At 40.2% G+C, this 25965-nt stretch overlaps 1 protein-coding gene across 2 annotated transcripts in view; it reads right to left on the reverse strand.

Annotated features, from left to right (window-relative positions):
- MDFIC (MyoD family inhibitor domain containing) overlaps positions 1 to 25965 on the reverse strand; it is an 88951-nt gene that overhangs the window by 55498 nt on the left and 7488 nt on the right. For both annotated transcript variants that reach the window (XM_032304202.1, XM_032304203.1), the window contains exon 2: positions 14337 to 14459. In XM_032304202.1, coding sequence (XP_032160093.1) covers positions 14337 to 14459 — 123 coding nt within the window. The remainder of the gene's footprint in view (positions 1 to 14336; positions 14460 to 25965) is intronic.

Consider the following 25965-nt stretch of genomic DNA (forward strand, 5'->3'; position numbering starts at 1 on the left):
AGGTGCTGAGTTTTCTGGGGTAGCTCCATTATTCGGAATTTTGCAAAAGGGTACCTCCTAATAACGAAATGACCAAGCTCCTGTAAATGCTGAAATTTTGTGATACTGATTATTCTTACACAAGCAAATGATTATGACTGGTTTACCGGTGACAAACAATGGTGCCAAAGTTGCACGGAACTAATGTGTTCCCAGCAGGTCTATAAATATTTGCTATTATTCTTCTTTTAGTAACTAGTTCCAAATGAGCAAACTATGAACTTCTAGACAGTAAGAATGGTGTAAAACTGCCCCTAATAAATCTTCTCCGTCTTATGCTATATTTCCATACCATTGAAAGAAATAGCTGATATTGCACAAAGTTTTGAAATACACTGTTCTCCAAAGTATGTGCTTCATCAGCAATTTATTTTAACATCCACATCTCCCTTTCTAAAGGAACTGAAACTAATTATGTATTGTCCCAAATGCCCAGATACCACTGATATCATATGAATTCATATATTATTCAAAATGCTGATCTTTTTTTACTTATTAATATGACGCTTAGGTAAACTGTATCTCTATTATAAGGGACTTTGCTCTACTCCGAGAACAAACTCTAGCTATAATGGTTAAGGAGGTATTCTTTCTACTCTATCTACAAGCACTTGATTGGGAGACTGCTTATTGCAGAGATTTTTAACTGAAAGCGAGAGCTTATTCCCACTAGGGACAGAGTGTCAAGAGAAGATGAAAACAGGCATTTGTAATTCCTCAGAAAAACAGGCAAAAGTGTTTTCAACCTTAAGAAATCCAACTCTTAAATAACATAAACCTTGATCTTGAGTTAATACATCAAGATTCCGAAGATAATCAAATAATCCCTATGGCGGCATCAAGTTTTCGATCCTAAAGTCCTTTTCAATGCGCTCCCCGCCCCATCACGCCACTTCGCAAGGCCACAGTGCAAATTATGATAGCTCTTTTCCAGTATCATAAAGCTTAAAGTGCTTCAGAGTGAAACTAAAAGCACAAAACGCTTTCTCGACCATGTAAACATCTCTCCAGAAAACAACTTCCCAGAAGAACTAAGGGCAAAAACAAGAAGCCAGGATCTGGGTTCTCCCAAACAGGCAGCCACGGCTCTCAGTCCCTACGGGTCATCAATCATCAATCACAATTATAAGAAATCACCACCCCCCAAAAAAAGAAAAGAAAGTTTTTAAATATTCAAAAAACTGCTCAATGTGCAAGCTTTTTTTTGTTGTTGTTGTTCTAGGGCAATATATTCAATTGAAAATCTTACCAGTCCTAAGTTTGAGCCATAACTCAAAATTAACGGCAAAGAGGGCGCCTGGGTGGCTCAGTGGGTTAAGCCTCTACCTTCTGCTCAGGTCGTGATCTCAGTGTCTTGGGATCAAGCCCTGCATCGGGCTCTCTGCTCAGGAGGGAACCTGCTTCCCCCTCTCTCTCTGCCTGCTGCCCTGCCTACTTGAGAGATCACAAGTCAAATAAATAAATAAAATAAATAAATAATTTGTCAAATAAATAAATAAAATCTTAAAGAAAAAAAAATAAATAACAGCAAAGCTCTCAGAAATTAAGGTTGTCCAGGACCTACTCACATCTGATTCTAGGTTCATTAGTATAGAGTACGGCCTGGGCATCAGTATGTTTTTAAGCTCATGTGAAGAGCTGAGAACCATTGCTTTGAACAAAGGGATAGGACTATAGCATCATATTCCTGCCTCTGTAACTTTGGCTTCAGTTATTCTGATTTCTTCTTGGTGCAGAAGGAAATGAATGAACAGCAGGTGTCAAGATTCTCTGCCCATCTCTTGGAATCAGAACAGGCAAGTTCTCATGGAGGCAATGAGGAAATAGTTCTCAAAATTAAACAAGCCTTTTTAGTAAGATGTCAAGTATACCGTTAGCCCGGAACTGTCTTGAATTCATCACAACAAAGATAAAATTCCAAAGGACTATAGTACATTAAAATTTTCCTAACTTTTTTATGTTCCAACACAAAGGCAGGATATAGTCACATCATGATAGTGACAGAATGGCAATAACTGCCAAGTAGGAAAAAGGATTAGAATTTTCAGCTTGGGATAAATTTATAATTTGGGAAAACTATCACCTCGCCCGTGACTTGAATGCAATCTCTAGGAGACCATGAATACCATAATGTCTCAACCCTTTCCCTACTCCATCCCCCATCTGAGACTGGAGGCTAGATGATCAGGAGATGAGCTGTGTGGCCTTAGGTACACCGCTTGACTTTTCTGAGCCCAGCCTCATCTAGAGACAATAATACTTATTATTCCACCTGTCTGATAAAGTTGCTGATAGGCCAAGTGAGATCATCAATATGAAAAATTTCATTAACTGTAAAAAGCTCTAAGTAATAACATTGTTAATATAACTAATAAAAAGCATCCTTTGATATGCATGAACTGTAGACTGAGAAAATTAGCTCCTTAAGAGAGGCAAAGATAGTCAATCCACATTTTAAGACAAATTACTACAGCTTAACCAATTCAAAGCTGTCAGTCTCCTACAGAGAAGCTAAATGTAGTCAAAAGGTACAGATTTTCATTTATGCAACAATTAACATGACAGTATTGGGAGCAAACTCTGTGCATGGCCCTAGGCTAGATGCTGGGAGGGCTACAAAGCTGAAAGAGCCGCCAATTCTGCCTTTAAGGAGCTTCAGTTCAGTGACAAGGAAGAGGGCCATCCACACGGCAGGACAATTTCAAAATTAACAAGTCCTTTAGGAGAGATGAAGACGAACCCAGTCTGCGAGTCCAGAAGAGGGAGAAATCACAGCAGGCCTTGCTCGTGCTGCTGGAGATGCATGGAGACAGGTAACCTGACTGAAGCAGAGGAGGAAAAGATTGCACATGTAGAGGGAAGAACAAGGAATCTATTTTGGCTACAGTAAAACTACATGAAAAGAAGTCATGAAGGAAAAAGCCAAATTTCTTTTCTTCCCATAGTTATCCAAAACAGCTTTGGGAAAGTCCACAGTGGCCCTGCACTGGGGCTCATTGCTGGGGTTGCAACGGAAATCCAGCAGATCATAGCCACGGCGTAGCAGAACTGGGTTACAAATTGTGACAACAACTGAAAGGAAAGGGTGCTTGGAGAAACAGGGAGGAGTCAGATTTCTCTCTTCGGAACTGAGAATTAAGTCTGGAGCTCAGGGAGGTTGGAGGGGGGGGGGGCGGTGGTGGGGACACGATGACCCAGAGTGGGAAAGCTCAGAGACAGAAAGGAACTCAGGGCATCTGGAGGACAGAAAGAAAGCCAGGATAGCTCGGGAGGCAGAGGGAGGAATTTCCAGCAGGAAATCTGTCCTGACAAACACTACAAGAGGACTGAGAGGAGGCCACTGGGCAAACTGCCTTATCAGTATTAAGAGATCGTTTTAGATCTAGGACATCTATCAAGGTAGAAAAAGTACCAGCCATGAAGACCAGAAGTGGGTTTGAATACCAGGAGCTCGTCCTAAAATATAGCCTAAAATGTCTCAGAGATAGAGACAGATACATTAGAATATAAGAGGAGTCTTTAGAAAATAGTGTCACAAAATCAAAAGGCAAGAATGGACCAAAAGCAAACATCAACTAGAAATTAAAGTACAGGTGAGAAGCAGAGAGGTCTCAACTGAGATCAGAGAATGTGTAGTCATCCTAAACCTGATCGCACTGCCTTGAACATCTTTTATCTAAGAGTCCCCAGGCCTTCGAATCTGAACGGAGAAGACGGACCGTGTTGGCTGTTCCCTTGTTATCATGGCCAACTGTACACAAGGTCACAGAATTGGGGGAGAAAATGGAAGATCATTTGCTGGTGTCAGCAAGCCATGAAAACAAAACAAAAAGACATGTGAAGTTAAGGAGATGAGATTCAAGTCGGGGAAAAGAACACAGTTAACACATTAAGCATAATTAAAGAACGGGCAGAAATGAGAACTCGAGTTTCTGATTTCAAGATCTTAGAAAAGAGACCTTGGCGGCACCAAAGTCCAAAGTGTGTCCATGTTTGTAAGGTGGCTCCAGTGAAACAGATTTGAGGTTCTTTGAGTGAAAGTAGTCAAGCATCGGTGTGATTTCAAAGAAAGGAAAAGCAGCTCTACAGTTCAAGGAAATTAAAAGCAGCCTTGACTTAGAGGACAAATTGGATACTAGCAGGGATTGAAGAGGTCATGCTGGGAGGAGGAGCCGGATGCAAGGGCAGGCACAGCACCATCACACCCAACACCGCTCCACACGGGGACTCACCGAAGACTCTGCCATTCGACTGTGAGTGTAGGCGACCACCAACACCCCTTCATACCGACCTTCCAGGCCTCGGAGGGGCAGTGAGGCTCAAATCTAATGTCTACATCAACTGAAATTTTTTGAGCCTGATGTGAATCAGTTCAAACAAACTTGGACTTTATAGAAGAAGTCAGTATTATTCGATCTCCTATAAAAAAGACCCGATATATATTTAAAGTATGTTCTAAATATTATGCACATATATTTCACTGGGGTATAATCTATAAGAAGTTAAAAAGGCAAATGAGATATATCTACCTGGAAAACACTGAAGGGCATTGGCTCTGTTGCTTTTAACAGTGTAAAGCCAGATCAAAAATCAACCACCTGAAACTGGCTAAAATGAAAAATATTAAAAACCTAAATATGTAAGAACATGGGTTTATTTTATATTTCCGGTGTTACATATTCATATTCAGAGTTATCTGACAAGACTTTTAAAAATCTACTGGAGGGGCATCTGGGTGGCTCAGTGGGTTGAGTGGCCAACTCTTGATTTTTGGCTCAGGTCATGATCTCAGGGTTGTGAGACAGAGCCCCCATCCCCAACTTCTGGTAGGGCTCCGTGCTCAGCGGGGGTCTGCTTGAGATTCTCTCAGTCCCTCTCCCTCTGCCTCTACTTCTGCTCACATGCTCTTTGGTAAATAAATAAATCTCTTTCAAAAATTTACTGGATATGAGAGAAATGCAATAAGAATCTAACTCACGAGAAAGAGCAGGCTAACTGTACACGATCACACCGTTCTTTGGATGTATTGTTTTCACTGCTGCTCATCTTTGTGGCTATGACAGCACCTTTGCAATGCTCAACGAACATGGAGGTGCCCTGCAAAGATGGGCCTCTATGTTGATGATACAGTATGGGTTGTTTTTTTTTTTTCCCCCCCCATTAAGACAAGGAACGATAGGCAACATTCAAAGATGACATGTATGGGGGCGCCTGGGTGGCTCAGTGGGTTAAAGCCTCTGCCTTCGGCTCCAGTTATGATCCCAGGGTCCTGGGATGGAGCCCCACATCAGGCTCTCTGCTCAGCAGGGAGTCTGCTTCCTCCTCTCTCTCTCTCTACCTGCTTCTCTGCCTACTTGTGATCTCTGTCTGTCAAATAAATAAATAAAATCTTAAAAAAAAAAAAAAAAAAGATGACATGTATGGTCTCATTAGACCACACTGGCATGAAAGCACCTAGCTGGTTCAGTCGGTTAAGCCTACGGCTCCTGGTTTCAGCTCAGGCAATGACCCCAGGGTTGTGAGATCGAGCTCTGCCCTCAGTGCAGAGTCTGCTTGAGATTCTTTCCCCTTCCTCTCCTTCCCCCTCTGCTCCTCCCCGTGGCTTGTGTTTGCTCTCTAAAACTAAATAAATAAAATCTTAAAGATCACGCTGGCATGAATCAATTATTTATGACAATTTGAGATGGTAGGAATCTTTTTTTTTTTTTCTTAAATTTCCCAGTCCAAATTCTCAAAACCATGGAAAATGTATTTAATGAGATTATGTTCCCATGCAGAACAAATCACTCCACCCACTCTCTTCTCTAGCTCATTTAATGCGATTTTACCCTCCAATACCAGCATCGGAGGGTTTCAAAAAAAAATTTCCCTGACTTCTGGGTGTCTTACTGTGGAACCCAAGGACTTAGGAAGACTCCAGCTTCTGATGGAAAACTGTGGAGCAGGATTTACCGTCAGTCCTGAAAGACTCAGTGAAGGAAACGTGGGACAAATCACCGTATTAACTCTGAAGTGTGCTAAGATGGAGGGGAATGGAGCTCCTGGAAGGAGTGGAGAGGATTTTCAATGTTCCTTCTCGTTCTCATACACCTCATCCTCTACCAAGCCATGGATAAAACTATAGCCGGAAGCAGGTCTCAGTCCTTCTGTGCCTGGATAAAACCTGGCAACCACTGCCTTCAAGAATCTGTTACATAGCAACTGTCCCACATACCTGTACAAGCTACTCATACTTGTTACAAAGACAGGATCTGCCCAGCCCAGAAAAACTTCCTCATTCTAGAATTTCAGAGCCTTACTGAAAAAAAAAAAAAAAAAAAAAAAAAAAAAATTCTAAAATGGGTATACAGTATTCTTTTTTGCTTACCAGAACTGAATTCCCACTCCCTTGATGCCTCCAGCTAGGCCTGGCTTTGCAGCCATGGGACTTATGTGGGCAATGGCACAGAACCCCATGCTCAGAAGGACCCTGAGTGGGTTCAATGCTCTATCGCTGCCATCTTGAAATTCACACTTTTTGAATAAGGGGACCAGAATTCTCATTTTGCACTATACTCCATACATACCCCACCCACCAATTTATTTAGCTGGTCCTGTCTCCTGCAGAACCTGAAGGAATCTGAATCTTCTGGCTTATCTATTACTTGAAACAGTTCCTACAGGGGACTGGGCTCTAATGTAACTTTGGGAAGCTGGACCCTTACCCTGGCATTGTTAGCTATGTAGGACAATTTTCTTTTTAAAATAATCCCATTCTCGTATGTTACTGGACTAGATGGAGAAGACCTTTCTAAATCTTACAATGAGGCAAACCAGCAGCTCCAAACAACGTGCACTGTTTTTCATTTCAGAGTCCTCAGCTTAGAGAATATCAAACGACTCTTCCATTCCTCCACAACAGGTAACTAGTCTTAGGGCAAAGCAGAAGGAACCAGAGATAACCAACTTGCTGGCTTCTCCTCAACTATTAAGTTTTGATGAGGAATTCAGAAGATTGAGAGTCAAACATAGATAAGCCCCAACTTTGCCTTTTAATGGCCACAAAGATGGGAACCAACCTCTGGATTTGTTTCCCCACCTACTGAACAGGGCAGTTTTTATGAAGCCTCTAAAATTTCTTCCAAATCTAACAATCTAGGTTTGGGAGAAACTATTTCATTTAGCATCCGTGCAACCGCACCTTGTAGCCTGTCCTCACCAGGGACCATTCCACTTCAAAATTGAGAGTTCTTACTTTCCGTTTTCATAATTCATCTTCTCTTTCCACTTTCCCTGTTCACTTACTCCATTGATACCTGTTTTGTTTCTCTAGGAATAGAAACCGTGATGGATTGTCAGCCTCTCTGGCTATTTTTCTTAGTTGTTAGACCTTTCTTGTTTTTACTCCCTTCTCAGCCCATCAGACAGCCACAGCCCAGCATTTCAAACCCCCTCTGGAAAAGTCCTTAAAACCTCTGCCATCCGACCTTTGGAAACAACTATCATTTGTCCAAACTAAAAGCCTTGGCCTCATTCCCAGCACCTGCTTTTCTCTCACCCCTCATACACCATAGAAAGCTGGATCCCACCTGCCATGACCCTAACCAAGATGTCGCTTTCTCAGCAGGATTAATACAACAGTCTCCCTGTTGGTCTCCTGATACTTTCAGTTTCCCATTCTTATATTCCAACTACCACAACAGTAATCATCCTAAAATATAGGCAAATATAAAAACATAAACCTACCCTACTCCCTTCAATACCTTCCATCTTCCCTTAAACCTCTGTTAACAGATTCTTTGCCTCTTACCTCTCTCTACCTCTAGTCGAACATTTTATATTTCAGCTTATATAAAACTTCTGTAACTCTCCTCAAGCTGACCTACTACCTCTAGACCTGTAGGTATGCTGTTTTTTGTTTTGGGGTTTTTGTTTTTTTTTTTTTTTTTGCTTACTATGGCACCATCCACTCCCATGCTCTGCCTGAGTTGGCTAACTCCTTTAGGCTTTCCTATAGACATCAGTCCCTCTGGAACACCCTCTTTGACCTCTCCCCAATGTGAGAATTTGTGCTTCTCAAATGTGAAAATATAGCAGCCTGCCCTTTCCCATCATAGCACTCATAATATACATTTCAAGACCATAAATTCTGAACACACAGACCACACCTGCACTGTTCCTCACTGTATCATCAACATAACACAGAGTCAGCCCAGTGTAACACTCCATCTTAAGGTAGCCGATTTCTTATTCAGCTTTAGAAGTTATATTTTGACTGCTAATCCTGAAAGTTCTGTATGAATAACATACTCCACAAAAAATAATTTATGTGTAAATTCACATAGTGTTCAGCTCCAGGAAGTTGGGAGGTTTGAGAACTAAAATTATCTAGACCACAGCATTTATGGCCTTGATCTTTACATGTTAGTTATTCCTTCAGTGGTTAGCATTTTCAGGTTGATCTCTGAGGTAGTTCCCAGGCCTCAGCACCTCCCCGAGGCTCAAAGAAAGTCCCAAATGGGAAAGGAATAAATCTGATTCCCTCATTGGACCCTACCCACCACTTACACTTCAATACTATCTCATCTCCCCCCAGTAAAGACCAGAAGATTTTAAGGACATCAGAAAGAGACTGAAAATCTTTGACCAAAGGGCAGCAGGAGATAGACTGGAAATGAAACCAGTCATGGTAGAGGGTAGGGGTGAAGGGAGAAGTAATAAATGAAACTATTCATAGGATCGGTAAGAACAGCAGCAGCAACAACATACACTGCACTTTACAGAACACAAAGCATTTAATAAGTAATTTGGAAAGGCAGAGGAAGAGAGGAAAAGGAAGAAGAAAGGCCGAGGCTGGGCATAAACAAGGGAAGGAGGGATGAAGGAAGGAAGGAAAGAAACTAAATCAGTCTCAGACTCTCTTCTTATTGGCTAGACAAGAAGAGTAAGAAACGGGGAACCAAAAAAGGTCCTACATAAAGTGCCATCTCCACCCACCCCCATGGACAATGAATGTTATTGAGATCATGGCCATGGATCACTGAGAACTCTTCAGAAGAACTTATCAGCAAAAAGCAGTCAAACCTATGACTTGACTGCTTTAATACCCTTAGTGTCATTGGAACTTGACATGAATGAATCATGTATAGCTTGGGAGTAAGAAGGGAGTTAGAAGGAATAAAAGGAAGAATGTATTGATTTAGCATGTTCGTGAGAGGACCTTAAAGTCAGAAATAGTACAAGCAAGATGGGTAAAGAATCTCATTAATTCTATGTGCTTCCTACGCATTTATTAAGCATAAACCACATAGCATCCAATGTGTTGGCTAACATTGTGACATAAATATCCACAATCTTGGGAAGATATGGTCTATTACCCAGCATGTCTGCACACGTAACCCACTGGAATCATGGATCAAAAAAAAAAAAAAAAAGCAAAACCAAAACCAAAACCAAAACCAAAACCAAAAAACAAAAACAAAGCTTCGTAACTGATACCTCTACCCAAGGATAATAATAATGAAAATCAATAAATTCATTCAATGTTTACACATACAACTCTGTGCTAACTAAGCATACAAAATACGTTTTCTCATATAATCCTTTAAATAGGGATGCTTGCATGGGTCAGGTAAGCAGCTGCCTTTGGCCCAGGTCATAATCCTGAGATCCTGGGATCGAGCCCTACCTCTGGCTCCCTGTTGATGACGGAGCCGGCTGCTTCTCCCTCTCCCTGTGCTACTCCTCCTGCTTGTGCTCTCTGTCAAATAAAAAATAAAATCTTTAAAATAAATAAATAATCCTTAAAATAACACAATGAGGTATACAGAACTAGCCTTCATTTTAAAAATGAGAAATTTGATCACAGAGTTTAAGTAACATGTCCAACACCAGGAATAACGATGTCAATATCCGAACCTGGCAGTCAGCTTCCAAGACTCTGAGCCTAGGATGCCCAACGCAGAAACAATGGGCAATGGTTCTCCCTAGCATCTTGACCCAAACCCAGATAAGCTTGGAATGATGGACCCTAAGGAAGAAATACATCAATAAACTTGAGTTCTATTCTAGAATGCAGCCTAATCATGGTCATTGGCCAATGAGATAAATATAGGTAACCACCCAAAAGAGCTTCTGATTGTCCACTCAACCCTGAAACCAAATCATGAGTTGGACTTTGGAATAACTAGTGGTTAACGATTCTTCTCTACAGCAATAACCAAAGCATCTCAACTATAGCCACATTACCATTTGGTCAGCGTATTTTTTTTAAAAAAGAGAATTTTTCTGAGAGACAAATGGAGGAAAAGATACTGAGCCAGGTGAAGTCACAAAGGCTTACTCCCAATATGGGATCCCAGAATGAATGAGAAGGCACTATTAAGAGAGAATTCCACATCACCTAAGAAACATAACACAAAACTACATTCACCCCCTTCCCCCACAGTCTTACTGGATGATACTTATTTCAGGGGCTTGTTTATGTCCTCTTTTATATAAAGTGAATTCTAAAGGAATAATAGTAATAATATTAACTATCATGTGCATTCAAACATGAGAACTGCTGAAGAAATTTAAATCTATATCTCTCATGCTCTTCCCTTATCATCAAGTAAGAAATGTTCTCAGTATGTAAACAGCAGGCCTGAGTCTCGGCCTTTTTCAGCATTTGACATAAAGAAGGCATTCCGTCAAGTGATCAAGTAGTATTCACTAAAGAGTGATCAGAGGTAAGTTGGCAAAGTCTTGGAAGAGGAAGGAATAGAGCTCCTCAGAACCGAGCTTGGCGATGTTGAGAGGAAACTCCAAGGATGCCAAGAGGAAGATTTCCAGCAGCAGGAAGAGTGAAACAGCAGGAAGCATTAGCTCCATGAAGAGGAGACAAGTGTGCATTCGAGAAGAGGCTTGCATTCTTCTACCAATTAAGTGCTTACTATTAGGAGAGCTAAAAACTCTTCAGAATGAATAAATGGGTTAAATAGAATGAGGATTACCATTTAAGTGGAGCATTCTAACTTTGCTTCAGATCATGGGAATTCTACAAAATCACAAAGGAGAGAATTAGCTGTACAAAATAGTTTAATTTAATGGGAAACTTATTTCAGAAGAGGAGCTAAGGAAAATTTCTGGAGTTAAGTAATGACATTTAGAATTAGGAGACGTTTATGTAAAAGCAATGTCCAAGGATAAAGTTAAGTAATAAGAATTTTCAGAAAGACCTAGAAAAATCTGCGATAGAGACCTGAGGCACTTTGGAAAGAAGAACAAAGAAAAATGTAAGCTCTCTCTCTATAGGAAATAATTAGAATAGAACTTGACCTAAATTAAAGGAAAATACTACAAATATCTGAGTATAAACACAGGATACACACACACACACACACACACACACACTCTCTCTCTCTCACTCTCTCTCTCTCTCTCTCTCTCTCCTACCTTAGAAATCCCCCCAAAGACTAAGATCAAAATGTTACTTCTGTTCTTTTTCTAGTCTAATTAAAACATGAAATGTTGCCTATTGCCTGTTATCAGTTTATGCATATTATGGGTTAAACAGAAAAATTAATATTAATTGAGGGTGTCACTTCTCTGCCACATTTATTTTACCAATTCAGAGGAATAGTGATTATAAAAACAAGGCAGAGCTCCAAATTATATACTGAATCATATACGCTAATCCGAGGGGAAAAGCCAAAGTCTTAACTAGTGTTCCCATAAAAAGATACTTTTATAAACTAAAATTTAAGCCTCATTCCAGAAATTATATGCCAAAATGTTTCCTCGGAATATGAACCCCTTTTTAAACTGTAAAAAGAAAATTCATAAGATGAAAAAATAAAACCTCCCAATCATAAAATTTCCTCAAAAACCTCCATTATGCTTTTAATTCTTTACTGATTTAGGTCTTTTCTTTTTTTTTTTTTATTTTTAAACCAACTTGAGTAGTTGGAATTGTCTTTTTAATTTAAATTTCATAAGAAAGAGAATCACAATGCACATTCCCTGACCAGATTGTGTGTGGCCTATTTATTCGAAATGTTCGATTCCATATGGATTTCTTCTCTTTTATTTATAACTTCCAGAAAGGATTCTCTGTAATAAGTTAGCAACTCAAGGGCAACTGATTTGAAATCCAGGCCCTGAGAGCACTGTACCTGAGGTCTGCCACCTGCAAGGTTTTCTAGAAGGACCAGGGAAGGCCCACAAAGCTCGAACTTGTGTGTGGAGCATGAACCAAGTGTGAGCCACAAGTGGGTGGTCCACTGAGGTCAGGGTTAAAGTTCACAGAATAATTTGGAAATTATTCTCCACTTGGATCTCATTTATAAGCCTGAGAATACACCCTTTAATTAGAATACAATTTCCAAAGCAACCACTCCCTTGACTTTCCAGAGCTCAGTTATTCTCAGGAAAGTAAAAACAGCCTCATCACACTGACAGCTAACAGTCCCCTATAAATTACGCCTTCAATGTCCAACAAAGAAAGCAGCAGGCATCCAGGACAATGTAGATGTTAGCTGCCAGCCTTCTAACCACTCTCAGGAGCAGAGAAAGAAAGAGAAGTCCTATTAAACCGACTCACTCTCGTCCACTTCTTGCTTATGCAGCTGAGCCGTCCCATGGAAGCTTGGAAAAAGAGTGGGCTGTGCATTTGACAACGTTCCCACACCCCGGCCGGCCTCATTTTTCTGATGATTCCTGCGTCCAACCAACCTCACACTACAGTGGGAACACTAAAATCAATTCCATGAGAGCCAGCTGCCCGCCTCTTCCACAGTGCTCAGGGAGCCACACAGGACTCCTGGCATGGGAGCCAGCCCTGGCCTGACTCACCACAGATGTTCCCCCCTCCTCCCCCTTGCAAATCAGAGCCAGGGCCTTCTTTCCAGGGCCTATTGTGATTACAAAATATTTTACTGGGCCCCCTCAAGTGTGCTAGGGGCCGAAGAGGAAAACACACACCTCACTCACCTTGGAGTTAAGAGAGACAGGCAATGAATTATGCAGACGACCACCTACTCTACTGGGAAGGCCAAAGAAGAAAATCCAGACAGCTCTGTGGAGGCCAGTGTCAGGGAGTTGGAACAGCAGAAGCTATCACAGTGTCAAACTTTGAAGTGCTAGCCAACCTTGAGTCGAGTCTAAAGATGACATAAATCGTTCCGTTTTGGCAAATCCAGATATCAGATTTTTCTGGAGACGCAACAAAGTTGCCTTTGCCTAGAAAATGTGTGACCAGGAAGAGGACAAAAATATAGTTTCTGAAATCTGTAATCAGAATTCAGAGTCCAAGGTCACCCGTAAATATTCAGAGAGTCTTACCAGCTATGTTTCGGGCCGGGGGTGGCATTGCTGCCTTTGGCCTTTTTCTTCCGGATATCCATTCGACTGTTTCCCCAGCAGCCTTCTCAGAGGGGGCCATAAAACTAGACAGTGGCTCTCAGATACTCCACTGTCCCTTGGTACAAGCTAAACCATCATTATCTCCAACGAAACTATTTAATGCAATTTACATTTTTTTTTTTTTTTAAATCACTGCCCACCTACCTAGTATAGATGACAGGGCAAAGAATTTATTTCCAATCCTTTCCCTTTAATGGTATGAATTCTGTACCTAAGATGGAGCTTCACCAAACACTATAGCAAAAATCTTTTTACTTATTTGTTTACTAGAAAGAATAATTCACTCTTTGAACCTACAGAGGGGAAGTTCTGAACAGCACCCCTGTGATACTGCTGTTGCCAGACATTCCCACATTCAGATGAAAATACACCAAAGCTTTTGTACATATTCTACAGACTACGTTCAGGAAGAGGAAGAGAGTAAAAAGAAACCAAGTAGTGCTAAAAATGCTAATTGCAAAAAAAAAAAAAAAAAAAAAAGATGACAACAGAAAACCAGTTTGGAATCATTTGTCACAAGAACAGGGACCAGAATGGTACCAATCACCAAAGTACTGTTTACTATCCTTTTGCTCTGTCTTTATCTTTTTAGTTTCACAGTCCACTCAGAATTGTCCAACTTCTATTTCATCACTGCTCAAGAAGGAAGTAAGTTTAACTATATCTCTAGGAGAATAAAGTCCAAAATTTACAGGTCAATTCTTCCTTTAGATAAAATAAAAGGATGAAAATGGACAGACGGTATTACTTATATCCTAGTTTTAGCTCTACATCTTAAAATACTTATGAATATATTTTCAGATAAACTCTGCTGATTTAGAGATTTCCGGGAGAACTACAAGGAACAATTAACTGAAAGCATACTTTCATAGCGATATACCCAAATCACTCTGATTTTCTCTACAAATACTTACTTCGGATGAGTTCGTCATCTGAACAGTTTTCCCAAATGGACTGGTCTTGCATCTCTCCATGTGTGAAGCAGCTATTGGTAGCTTGAGTTACAGTTCTCTCAGTATTTTCTTTATCACATTTTTCTAGATAAAACACAAGATATATTATTATTAAATGTTATATATTTTTCTCTATTTTTTCTTATTTTAAGGTATTTTCCCCCCCAAATGCTTCCAAGTCTGCCATAATTTAAGCAAATGGGAGCCATATCTCTATCGACTGTTGCAGTAACAGATTTATTGAGCACCTACTATGTGACCAGCATCAAAGAAACAGACATGCGTACAGCAAAAATAACCTATTAAGATTGTAAGTAGAGCCCCGTGGGTGGCTCAGATGGTTGAATGTCTGCCTTCGGCTTGGGTCATGATCCCAGGATCCTGGGACTGAGCCCCACACTGGGCTCCCAGGTCAATGGGGAGTCTGCTTCTCCCTCTCCCTCTGCCTCTCCCCCTGCTCATGCTCTGTCTCTCTCGAATAAATACTATTTTAAAAATCTTTTTTAAAAAAGATTATAAGTAAGTCATCATAACACACGTGGTCTGCCATGACAGAGTCATGTGCAACGGTCATGTACAAGATGAAAGTGAGTCTGTACAAGTAGGGGGCAGGCATGGTAGGTAAAGCACTAAAGGAGAAGAGATCCCACTGAACGGCTGGGCTAAAAGACTGCAGCTGAACGAGGAGGGACTGAGAAGTGAGAAGGTGTAGAAACCAAGTGTAAAGTTCTCTCTGTGGAAGCTTGGGAAAGAGGCAACGACTGTGTTCCGCATTCTCAGAAAGGGAGGCTCTTGAGGATGGGAGATTTATACATGGGTTTATGGGTCCCCAGGGGGAAAAACAGTAAGGAAAAGTACCACCTTTTCGGGACATAAGAACTCAAACAAAAAGCTAACTGGAACACAAGGTGAAATCCATGTTATAAGAGGTCCAGAGCACTGAAGAAGTTTGAAGGAAGAAAAAGAAACTCACCCCGATTCAGAGCTCAAGAAAAGCACTAGAGAAAAAGGTGCATGTTGGACGGTCTTCAGAACATTCATAGGAATTCTAAAAGCAGGGATGGGAGAAAGGCGATGCCGCGAAGAACGGCTAGGGCCAACTCTACAAGCAAAAAGGTTCCAGCACTCTGGAGTGTGAAATACTTTAAGAGGGACATTAGGAGATAAGACTGTAAAGGTTTGATTAGGGACACAGCATGGATATTTGCACACAAAGGTGAGAAATCTGGACCGAATTTAAGGCAAGATAAGTAAGTCAAAGTAGCCACTGAAGCTTTATGAAATGCCTTATCAGAGCCATGCATTAGGAAGATTAATACATTTGTGCACAGCAGTGCCTCAGTCCTGACTGCGCTTTAACTCACTTGGGGGCACTCTTTAAAAAAAAAAAAAAACAGATTCCTGGGCCCTACCACCAAAGACTCTATTTCAACTTGAGTGTGGGGCACTTAGGTAATTTTATTGCACTTAATATCCCTGAATCACTGGAGTATGGATGTACCTAAGAGGGAGAAGAGAGGAAGGGAAACTAAAAGAGAGACTTAGAAGAGTCCAGTTTGATCAGAGTTGAATATCCTGAACGACAAGATGGGAAAGGGGGACGTGAGAATATAATTAGATTTATTTCTCTACCTATCTCCCTATCCATCTAAAACGAGAGCTCTGCACGGATGGGACTGGAGATGAGGGAGCCCTCTCGGTCAAGGATTTCACTGGGAAAACCTGGAGGCCAGAAGAATAATTTATTAATTTAAAAATATGTAATTGTACACAGTGGATGTTTAAGCTTTGTGCTAGGCAATGAGGATGCAATGAATTGTGAGATGCGACTCAGGCCTTCACGGACTTTACAGTTTAGTGGATGACTTTAGTGTTGCACATTTGAATTTGCAAATCCTAAATAAATCAAGTTATAGCTTGGAACAGTGACCCTCCTCAACTTGACTGCTAAAGCCAGTTAAGTGAATGGGCCCATCAGAAGAATTAAAAAAAGAGTACCAAGAGTACCAAGACGGGCCCGTACAATTAGAAAGGAGTCAGAGAAGGACGAGAAGCTGGATGATGTCAAGCCATGGAAGCAAGGAAAGGAAAGAGATTCAAACAGAAGTTGTTAGTCAACTGTGTTAACATTTCCAGTGGAAGGAAAAAATTTCTGCACATGCAAAAGTTTCTCATGTACCATGGGGATTTCACAACAATTGAAAAGTTCTGCCATGAAACACATTTCAACACATGAAAATAAATGGACACCCTCTTAGGACTAAATCCAGAGGCTAAAGTCTCTGAAGAAAAGCAGGGTCTTCAATGCTAAGTATTTTCAGAAAGCAAAACCACATTCAGATAGCAGTAAAATATAAATCAGAAGCATGCTAAACCAATATGTTCTAGAAGATTTATGTAACATTTACTCAGCATTATCCGAGAGAAAATGTAATCTTCCTGAGAGGTGTTCGTTTCAATTAAAATCTTGACTTTTTTAAACAACTCCAGAAGTCTTTCCACTGTTACAGTCAACTCAAGGCCTTTCTGAGATTATCAACAGAAGAGCTTTTTTATAAAAACTCACTAGTTTACATACTCTAGCTCATCAGCCCAGTCCCACATACTTGCAGCTACTGTTATGTAGCTAACTGCCGCCAGGTGTCATGCTAGTAGGCTTGATTCAATTAGTAACTTTAATTGAAGCTGAATGAAATTAATTATATAATTTTGAGCTGTTCAAGTTTAATTCCATTAAAATTAATTCATGAAACCAGGGCATTATGAAGCATTGCTGACTAAAAGAAAATAGGTATGAATAAAGCCTCTAGACACACTTGACTCACATTTGAATCATGTCCAATATTCAAGTGCTCAACACAGGCCCTCTAGACTCTCTACTGAATAAATGAAAATGTCATGTGGTCCATACGCACACGGGTCTAGTAGTGACCCACTCGTAAGAGGAACATAAAGTTCCTTCTGCTTTAAATATTTATTAGGGACAGTTTCACTTTTTTTTTTTTTTTTTTTTTTAAGTTTCCTGATCTGTGAAATACTGGAGTTAGAGTTCCCCTCAGGTTAAAAAAGAAAAACTATCATCTTTGTCCCATTATGTTCAAGAAATAATCACTAAAGTGTAATGACTCTCAAATCACAATCATCAGTCTATCCAACTTCACCTTCTTTGAAAAGTAAACGTCTTGGCCCAAAAGTTGGCCTCAGCTTTTTGCTGTGACCCACAGCACCCAGCCCAAAGCAAGGCTCAGAAAAGGTCTTAAGTATAAAAATTCAGTCGACTTTTGCCAATTCTCCACGTCTATAAACTAAACTTCTGTGACCACTTGAGTGTTGTACAGCTTTCTCACATACGTATATTGTTTTATTAACATATCTGTAATACTTAATGGAATACCTATTCGGCAGCCTCATAAATGGTGCACAGTTCCATCTAACACTGAAAAAATGCACTGAGGCAGAGGAAGAATTAATTGATAGACAATTTTAAGATGAGCACCATGATGTCCAGCCACAGAACCCACTTTACTACAACTTTCAATATCTTGGGTCAGCCACTACTCATTAAGATGACCAACAGGCAGTTTCAAAGAGCGGATTTCTAGGATCAGTATGGTGTTACTTCTGAACTGCAGAAGCAGGGCCACAGTCCTGGTTTAATCATTTTGGGTTCAAAGGTTTGTAGTGGCTATTCATCTAGGATGTGGTCCTCAAAGACATGTCCCGCTTATCCCATAGGTAATCAAGTAACTTCATGATGCATGAGATCAGTCTGTATCTTTCTGCAAGAATTCTGTATACATATCCAAGCAGCACTCCTCCCTAACTTAACAATCTTTTCTTGAAAAGAGACCTTCATCAGCTCAATAACGCCGTTCTTTGCAGAGCTCCTTAACCATCAAGATGCACAGGTCCCAACCTCAGAGGTCCCAATTCAGGTGGTACAGGAGAAGTCCTGTTATCATCATAGATAGACAGGTGTGAAGGAAACTGCTCTAAGTTCTTCTGTTCTACACAACTTAGAGAAAACTCGGGAGTGCCTATTTAACACTGAGATACACACCTTGCTTTTTGCATCACCTCATCAAAGGATTCCAAGTAAGCAGAAAATGCAAGTTGACCTCATCACCAATACAGAGGTATTCAGTTGTGTCCCCATGCCGGAACTATGAGAATATAAAACCTGAATCATAGCGAACACTCATCAGTTCTACTAACAGATGACTACAGAAGCGTGTTTTAGAGACTAAAATAAAAACTGAAGATACCTTAAAGATAACACTAGTCCAGAAAATAGCTGCCTACTTCTGGCAGCCACTTCCAAAAGGCTGGCTTCCCAAAGAATTCTAGTTACCCTGAATACCGAAGTACAGATGAATCTTTGGCTGGGGTGGTGGGGGAGAACCCCAACAACTACCAAAACCCTCAGCCCTGACCAAAAAGAAATCCTCTGGCTGGGCAGACCCAGCATATACACAAAACAAGAAACGACAAAACTGAGGGTAATGAAAAATGAACGGGGCTATAATTGTGACTCAGAAACTGACCAGCTATGTGGCTGGGGCACATTTTCTTCAACCGGAAATGAGGGCACTGAGCTGGATGGTTGCAGAGGTCTTTTTTTTTTTTTTTTTTAACTCCAAATTCTGTAAATCTAACTCTGTAAAAGGGCTGAACAGCCAAAACTTCAAATACACAATGAAGGGCACTCAGAATGGAGTGGAGGCAATTGGAAAAAAGCCTTCATAAGGCATTGGATTTAAGTTAATTCTCCAAGAAAATAATAAGCATGAATTAAGCAAAAGAATCAGAAGAAAATAAGAATTCTAAGCAATCAATTTAAAATACAATATGCCCTATGCAGAAATGACCTTCTTACAGGATTAATACTCTTAGCTTTCTGTTATTTTTCTAAAGAAAGGTACGGAAGGTGAGAAGCAATCTCTCTCTAATCTCAATCATTCCCACTGATGAAGAAGGAGAAAGAACCAGGTAAACAGAATTTCCATTTAATTAAAAATTCTCTAATATTTTACTTAGTTGACATTATACAAATTTAAATTTTTGAGAGTAAAAATTTTACCTATCTGAGAGCTCGGGGATAACCTAGTTGAATGGTGATTCACAAAAGAAAACTCGAAGAGCATTAAAAATAAGCAAATTCGTGGGCGCCTGGGTGGCTCAGTGGGTTAAGCCGCTGCCTTCGGCTCAGGTCAGGATCTCAGAGTCCTGGGATCGAGTCCCATGTCGGGCTCTCTGCTCAGCAGGGAGCCTGCTTCTCTCTCTCTCTCTGCCTGCCTCTCTGTCTACTTGTGATCTCTCTGTCAAATAAATAAATAAATAAATCTTAAAAAAAAAAAGCAAATTCGATAATAATGTATGTGCAACATTATGTTATGTTCTATGCACACAACAGCCACTCAGCTGGTATATGGTTGTTAAACAACTTTTTGAAAATGAAACAACACTTTCTTTTGTGGGAAGAGTAAATTAATGAATTTTTGCAATTACAGCATTAGCAATTTTCAAAGGAATTTGATATATAATATTCACTTGATCTTCAGAACCATCAACGATATTTTAAAGAACACATTAGCTCCATTTTACTGATGAGAATACAGAATGAGTCTCAGAGACAGATATGCAGTTGAAAATAGGATTAAAGTCAGAGCTAGAGAGCCTCACGCAGCTTGGCTCATTTCATACCACACCTAGTGGCAGAAAGACCCACTCCAACACTCAGCCCTTCAAAATTCCAAGGAATGACCCCTCACAAAGAAACACATCCTATTCTCGGTCAGTTAGGTTCATTAGCAAGTTATACTTTATTTTCAACATAAATTTGCTCCCAGGTAATTTATAACTAATCCCAGTTCTGCCCATTATCGGTAGAAACGGTAAAGGTAACCCTTCCTAAACGACAACACTTCCAACTACTGAAGAGGGATATTCTTTCCAGCAGTCTGTCATCAAGCAAATGTACCATCTCAATAGCTAAATGCTGTGAGCACGTAATAGTGAAAGAATCTAGTCATGCTGCATAAGGATGATTAGTTTGTCAAAGCTACTAATGAGCTTTTAAACATAAAGTTCTGTATGTGCCACGGGTTTCCAAGAAATGGAGACAATATTGTCATGTAAAAGTCCAGATGTATCTGATTCCTTCCTGACAAAGGAAAAGACTCTCATTAGTTTCTCTGGGACAGAAATACCATCTCTAAACCATAGTTTCCACTAGAAGTGGTTAAGAACAGAGGATCTCAAATTAGGGCCCTGGGGTCCACCACTAACTTACAGATCCTGGGAAAACTACTTTTGCCAAAACAGGACCAACAACAGTATCTATCCCATAAGGTGGATGTGAAAAGAAACGGAATCATGTCTGGGAAGCAGAGTTTCTGGTACAGAATAAGGGCTCATCCATATTTGCTAATAGTATTTCATTAACTGTTAGGACAATAAGAATCTTTTTTTTTTTTTAAGTTTTCATTTATTTATTTGATAGAGAAAGATCACGAGTAGACAGAGAGGCAGGCAGAGAGAGGGGGTAAGCAGGCTCCCTGCCAAGCAGAGAACTCGGCACGGGCCTCGATCCCAGGACTCTGGGATCATGACCTGAGCCGAAGGCTGAGGCTTTAACCCACTTAGCCACCCAGGTACCCCAATAAAAATCTTTTAAAAAAGCTATCATATGGGAGCTGTTGAGGGCAGTTATCTATTCAATAACCCCTATGCGAAAAACCATGCAAGAAATCTGTTTCTAGACTGAGTATAAGGAAAACCATTGTGGTCTCTGAGAAGCTGTATTTTTTTTTCCTTGATGCACAGTAAACATCAAATTTTTTAAAAATGCCTTCTTTTTGGGGTGCCTGGGTGGCTCAGTGGGTTAAAGCCTCTGCCTTCAGCTCAGGTCATGATCTCAGGGTCCTGGGATCGAGCCCTGCATTGGGCTCTCTGCTCAGCAGGGAGCCTGCTTCCTCCTTTCTCTCTGCCTGCCTCTTTGCCTACTTATGATCTCTTTCTGTCAAATAAATAAATAAAATTCTTTAAAAAAAAATAATAAAATAAAAATAAAATGCCTTCTTTTTGACCCAAATTTATAGACAAAATTGAGTGACTCTGAGTCTCTCTGTACATTTTGATTTCCCCCATGTTTTGATCTCCTCGATACCCGTATTTTCTATTATTATGTTTTAATCTTCTTTTAAAATGTACTATTATAAGCTGCCTTAAATATTCTGCTGAACTAGGCAGAGGTATATCTAAATGCACAAACCAACCATCAAATACATTTTCTACTTGTTATCCAGACTTTATTTGCTTACTTCATAAAAGACTAATACAAACAATGGTGCTTGGCAGAAATCTTAATAAAACCTCATAAAACTTAGTGTAAAATACACATATATTCATACAGAAAAGGAATATAAGTAGTTTTCTTTATACTTAAATTTGGGGGTTTCTGCATGATAGGTCTCATCCAATTCAACTTAATATTTGGTAATAATCTAAGACAGATCATTTATAATCTACATAAGATATATATTCTTACTGCTACGCAATCTATATTCACGCCTCCTTTTTCTGAAAACAAAATTGCTTTAAACAATTTTTACTCTCCCATTAAAATACCAGTATTATTTCAGGTGATCTATGTGTGCTCCGGTTTATGAAACCTCAAGTAATCCAAGACTAAAATAACTGGGAAAAGTAAAAATATCTGGGTCTGTTTGTCCCAGAGGCTCAGAACAATGTGGAAATCTACAAATGCTTCCCAAATGTAACCTTTAAAAACCACAGATAAGGCAGATTTCAGGAAGACCTGAGGCTCTGGAATTTTTCTTCTTCACTCATCAAACAAACACTAACAAACAAACCCCTCAAGCCCAATGACATTCAAGAAGCACAGCAAAACAAACGTGCTTTTCCTAATGCCCTCGAATGGATCAAAATCTCACTGTGCAAAAACAACAAGAACAAACAACAACAACACACAACACACAACAACAAAAATACAGCATTTTTTTAATGATTTTATTTATTTATTTGACAGAGAGAGATCACAAGGAGGCAGAGAGGCAGGCAGAGAGAGAGGGGGAAGAAGGCTCCCCGCTGAGCAGAAACCAATGTGGGGCTCGATCCCAGGACCCTGAGATCATAACCTGAGCCGAAAGTAGAGGCTTTAACCCACTGAGCCACCCAGGCGCCCCCAAAACACAGCATTTTTAACACATGAATGTGCATATGCATAAAATTTCATAATTCTGTAAAGACAATAAATTTATTATATAAGCACAGATCATTATGAAATTTACAGACAGAAACGCCTAAATCAATTGAATTGATTCACTGTTAACAATATTTTGAAAAGTTAAGACTTTTGAGCAAAATCTAAAATGCACTCCTTCAAAGGGTTTCTTATGCATTCAGAGGCTTAGGGTGCATTTACATGCGAGAGTGATACAAATGACACTGACTGGACTAGTTCACAGGGTGGGGGTAGGGAGAGCAGGTTATACACACAGCACAGAGGAAAACAATTCCACAATCAGATCAACATACAACTGAATATGACTATGCAAAAGACTAAGTACAAAATGCCGCTGTAGTTCCGGTAATATCTCAATCGGGGCTCTAAATAAACGGCAGAAAGAGCAGGGAGAGGTGAGGTGACAGCGAGCTCCTACTGGCAACCAGGACACATTACTTCAGTCACGTTTTATCTCCTCCCTTTGACATCTAAACTACAGTTCCTTGTCCTAAAGATATATTTTCAGGATGACCTACCCTGAGGCCTAGTGAACTCCTGCCTCTTCAAATAGATGTTCAATTGTATTCTTTCAACCAAGTATACTCATGCTAACACCAAACACTCACCGGCTCATGGAATTTGGAGTTAGATGGGCTTTTAGAGGTCTCAACCCAACCAGATAACCTGAAGTCAGATGAATACTTAACACCATCAAATATTCCCAAGAACAACCCAAGGAGCCAGGCAGGAACCGGGACGCAGCCTCAGCACATCGCTCACCCCAGTCTGGGACTGTTGTGACAATTCAAAGACTTTCCTCATAACTGGCTAAAATCTACTTCCCTGTCTTTTTCACCGATTCATCGTATTTTGCTCTTCGCAATCTAAGTCTAATCTTCCTTCAATGTGACAGTCTCATCTTGGAAAATATCTCATGCTCTTGTGTCTTTATCTTCTCTGTGCTAAACACCCTTAATTTCTTCAGGGGCTTTTCAGGGCCTTTTTTTAACTTCTGCCCACCTTTATGGACAGGACGGTCTTCTTCATCTTGTCTAGAAAGCTATTATGAAAGAGTTTTGTCTTACTGACTGCGAGAACACAGAGAAGCCATATCTACAGCAGTTCTCTTGCTTAGTAAATGACTAAGCCTATGACAAAAAGGAACTGAGGACTCTGACATCTTCCCCTTTTCTTAAAATGAGGTCACACACCCAACTTTAGTCTTTTCATGATCACTGTTTTAACTGCCACAATTCTAAAACTTTTCTGTTACCTCTCAGTTCTATCAGGTGGAGATGAACCCTTAACTGGGTACTGTTATGAGAATGAAGGCCAAGGGAAATCAAAAGTGAACCAAAGGGGGTTGTTTCTTCTGCAAAGGCTTTTTCACAGCTATGATTTGAGTCCAATCCTGATATAGGTTAAGTGAGAGAGGATGGAGAAGAGCATTTCACAGAGCAGTGAAACCATAAATAAGATAATGATAAGAGAATCAGAGCTGTACTGGAATTTATTTTTTGGACTTCAGAATGATAGACAGAGATTATAGGTCATGGAACTGATCCTCTCTGGTACTTCTCCTAAAGGCCCAAACTAGAAAAGCCTCTCATAGAATTCACTAATCGGGCTTCTTTTCTTTGAGACACTGCCTTCTTTGGATTCTCCTGTAAGACAACCAACCCATGTCGGCTCCATAATCTTTGTAATCTCATTAACTTCTACAAGGGTCCATAATGACCAACTCTAGGAGACAAACTTCTAGATCCATTATTCTAGGCCTGTTCCCATGTCCTGACCTACAAATCTAAAGTTAACGCACATCAGTACATCGTTAGCAACTCCAGCTCAACATTTCTTAAAAGTCATCACTTCTCTTCTGTCCTGTTTCTCCAACTGTAGTCCGTATCTTGGTTAATGGTATTCACAGATTCATCTTTCAATTCTCTCTTTTCCCGGCCCCAACAAAATCAATTATGAGACTGAGCTACTTACAACTTCCCAATTTCTCTCAGATGTAGACTTTTTTTTCCCTTGTGTCCACTACCAGTGCCACCAATCCTTATCTCCTCCAACCAGAAATACTTTCAACACAAAGACTGACTATACTATGACTCAGCTCAAGAAAAATTAACTTCATTTTGCATACTGATGAAAAATTGGTATAGTTATTTTCATGTTGCATACATCTTAATGTAAGCTCCTACACCTTCCCCACACTCCATAATTTCATCTCGCATTTTGGTGAGAAATAGAGTAATACCCCTCAGAAAATGCATGTTGCTTAAATGATGGAAAAATTAAGAACAGAGTAGGTCCACATTTCTAGAGCCCCAAAGATCAAGGGCTGATCCATCATGGAAAAGAGTAGGAGGACTGTATCTTGAAGGGGAAGCCAGTTCCTTTGTACTCTGCCAGCTGCCTTCGGAGCGCCTGTCACCTACTCAACCACAAATTGCTTTATTTTTAGTGCTCAACTCTGCATAATCCAAACCATAAAGACCTACAAACTGCGCATTCTTCAGAGGGGATCACTAGCAGTCCAACCCAGCAAAACTGACTCGTTGCCATTCTGAGTTTCTCATTCAACCTCTGAATTTGTATGCTCCAGAACTACACCCGTCAGTTGGCAACTGGCCATCAACTCATCTGTCACACGGTTCTTGTTGGAATGTGCAACTGATATTTAGACAAGGAATTAAAATTTAATTTGGCACATTTATATCTCATCCTCTCTCTCTCGCCTACTTTATAAATTCCTTGTGGGCAAACGCTGCATGACACATTTTTAATCTTCACAGGACTTTGTACATAGTAGGCACACAAAAAAATGTTTGTTAACAGGGTCTCTCTTCAAACGTGTCAATAATGAAATCTATGTGCTGGCATGAAAATTAACTTCAGACTTGACTCCTGAAACTACTAAAAAATTCAGGCATAAAAGCACATGCATATGAATCATCTTACTTCAGGTCACATGGGTGTGAATCCGAAAACAGAAGTGGACTGCAAGTAGAAACCACAAACGAAATTAATGTTAAAATAACTCTGTTCACAGCTCCTACTTGGTGAACCCTAACTGATTAAATTAGAATCTTTTAAAATACAACTTGATTTCAAAAACAAAGTTAAAAGCTTTCCTTCAGAATACGTGTGCTGACGTGGAAAGAAGATACGAAAAGTTTAACTTCGGGAAAGGAGGAGAGAAGGGAAAAAGAGACAGAGCCACGAAGATAAAGCAAAGCGAAGCATCCAAAAAACTGGTGCACAAACACATGTAAGATTAGGTCAGCAGGAAGGACTGAAGCGTCCTTCCCCTGCTCCACTGACTCACCAACATCCAAC

The sequence above is a fragment of the Mustela erminea genome, chromosome 11 (assembly GCF_009829155.1).
Source record: "Mustela erminea isolate mMusErm1 chromosome 11, mMusErm1.Pri, whole genome shotgun sequence".
Taxonomy (NCBI): Eukaryota; Metazoa; Chordata; class Mammalia; order Carnivora; family Mustelidae; genus Mustela; species Mustela erminea.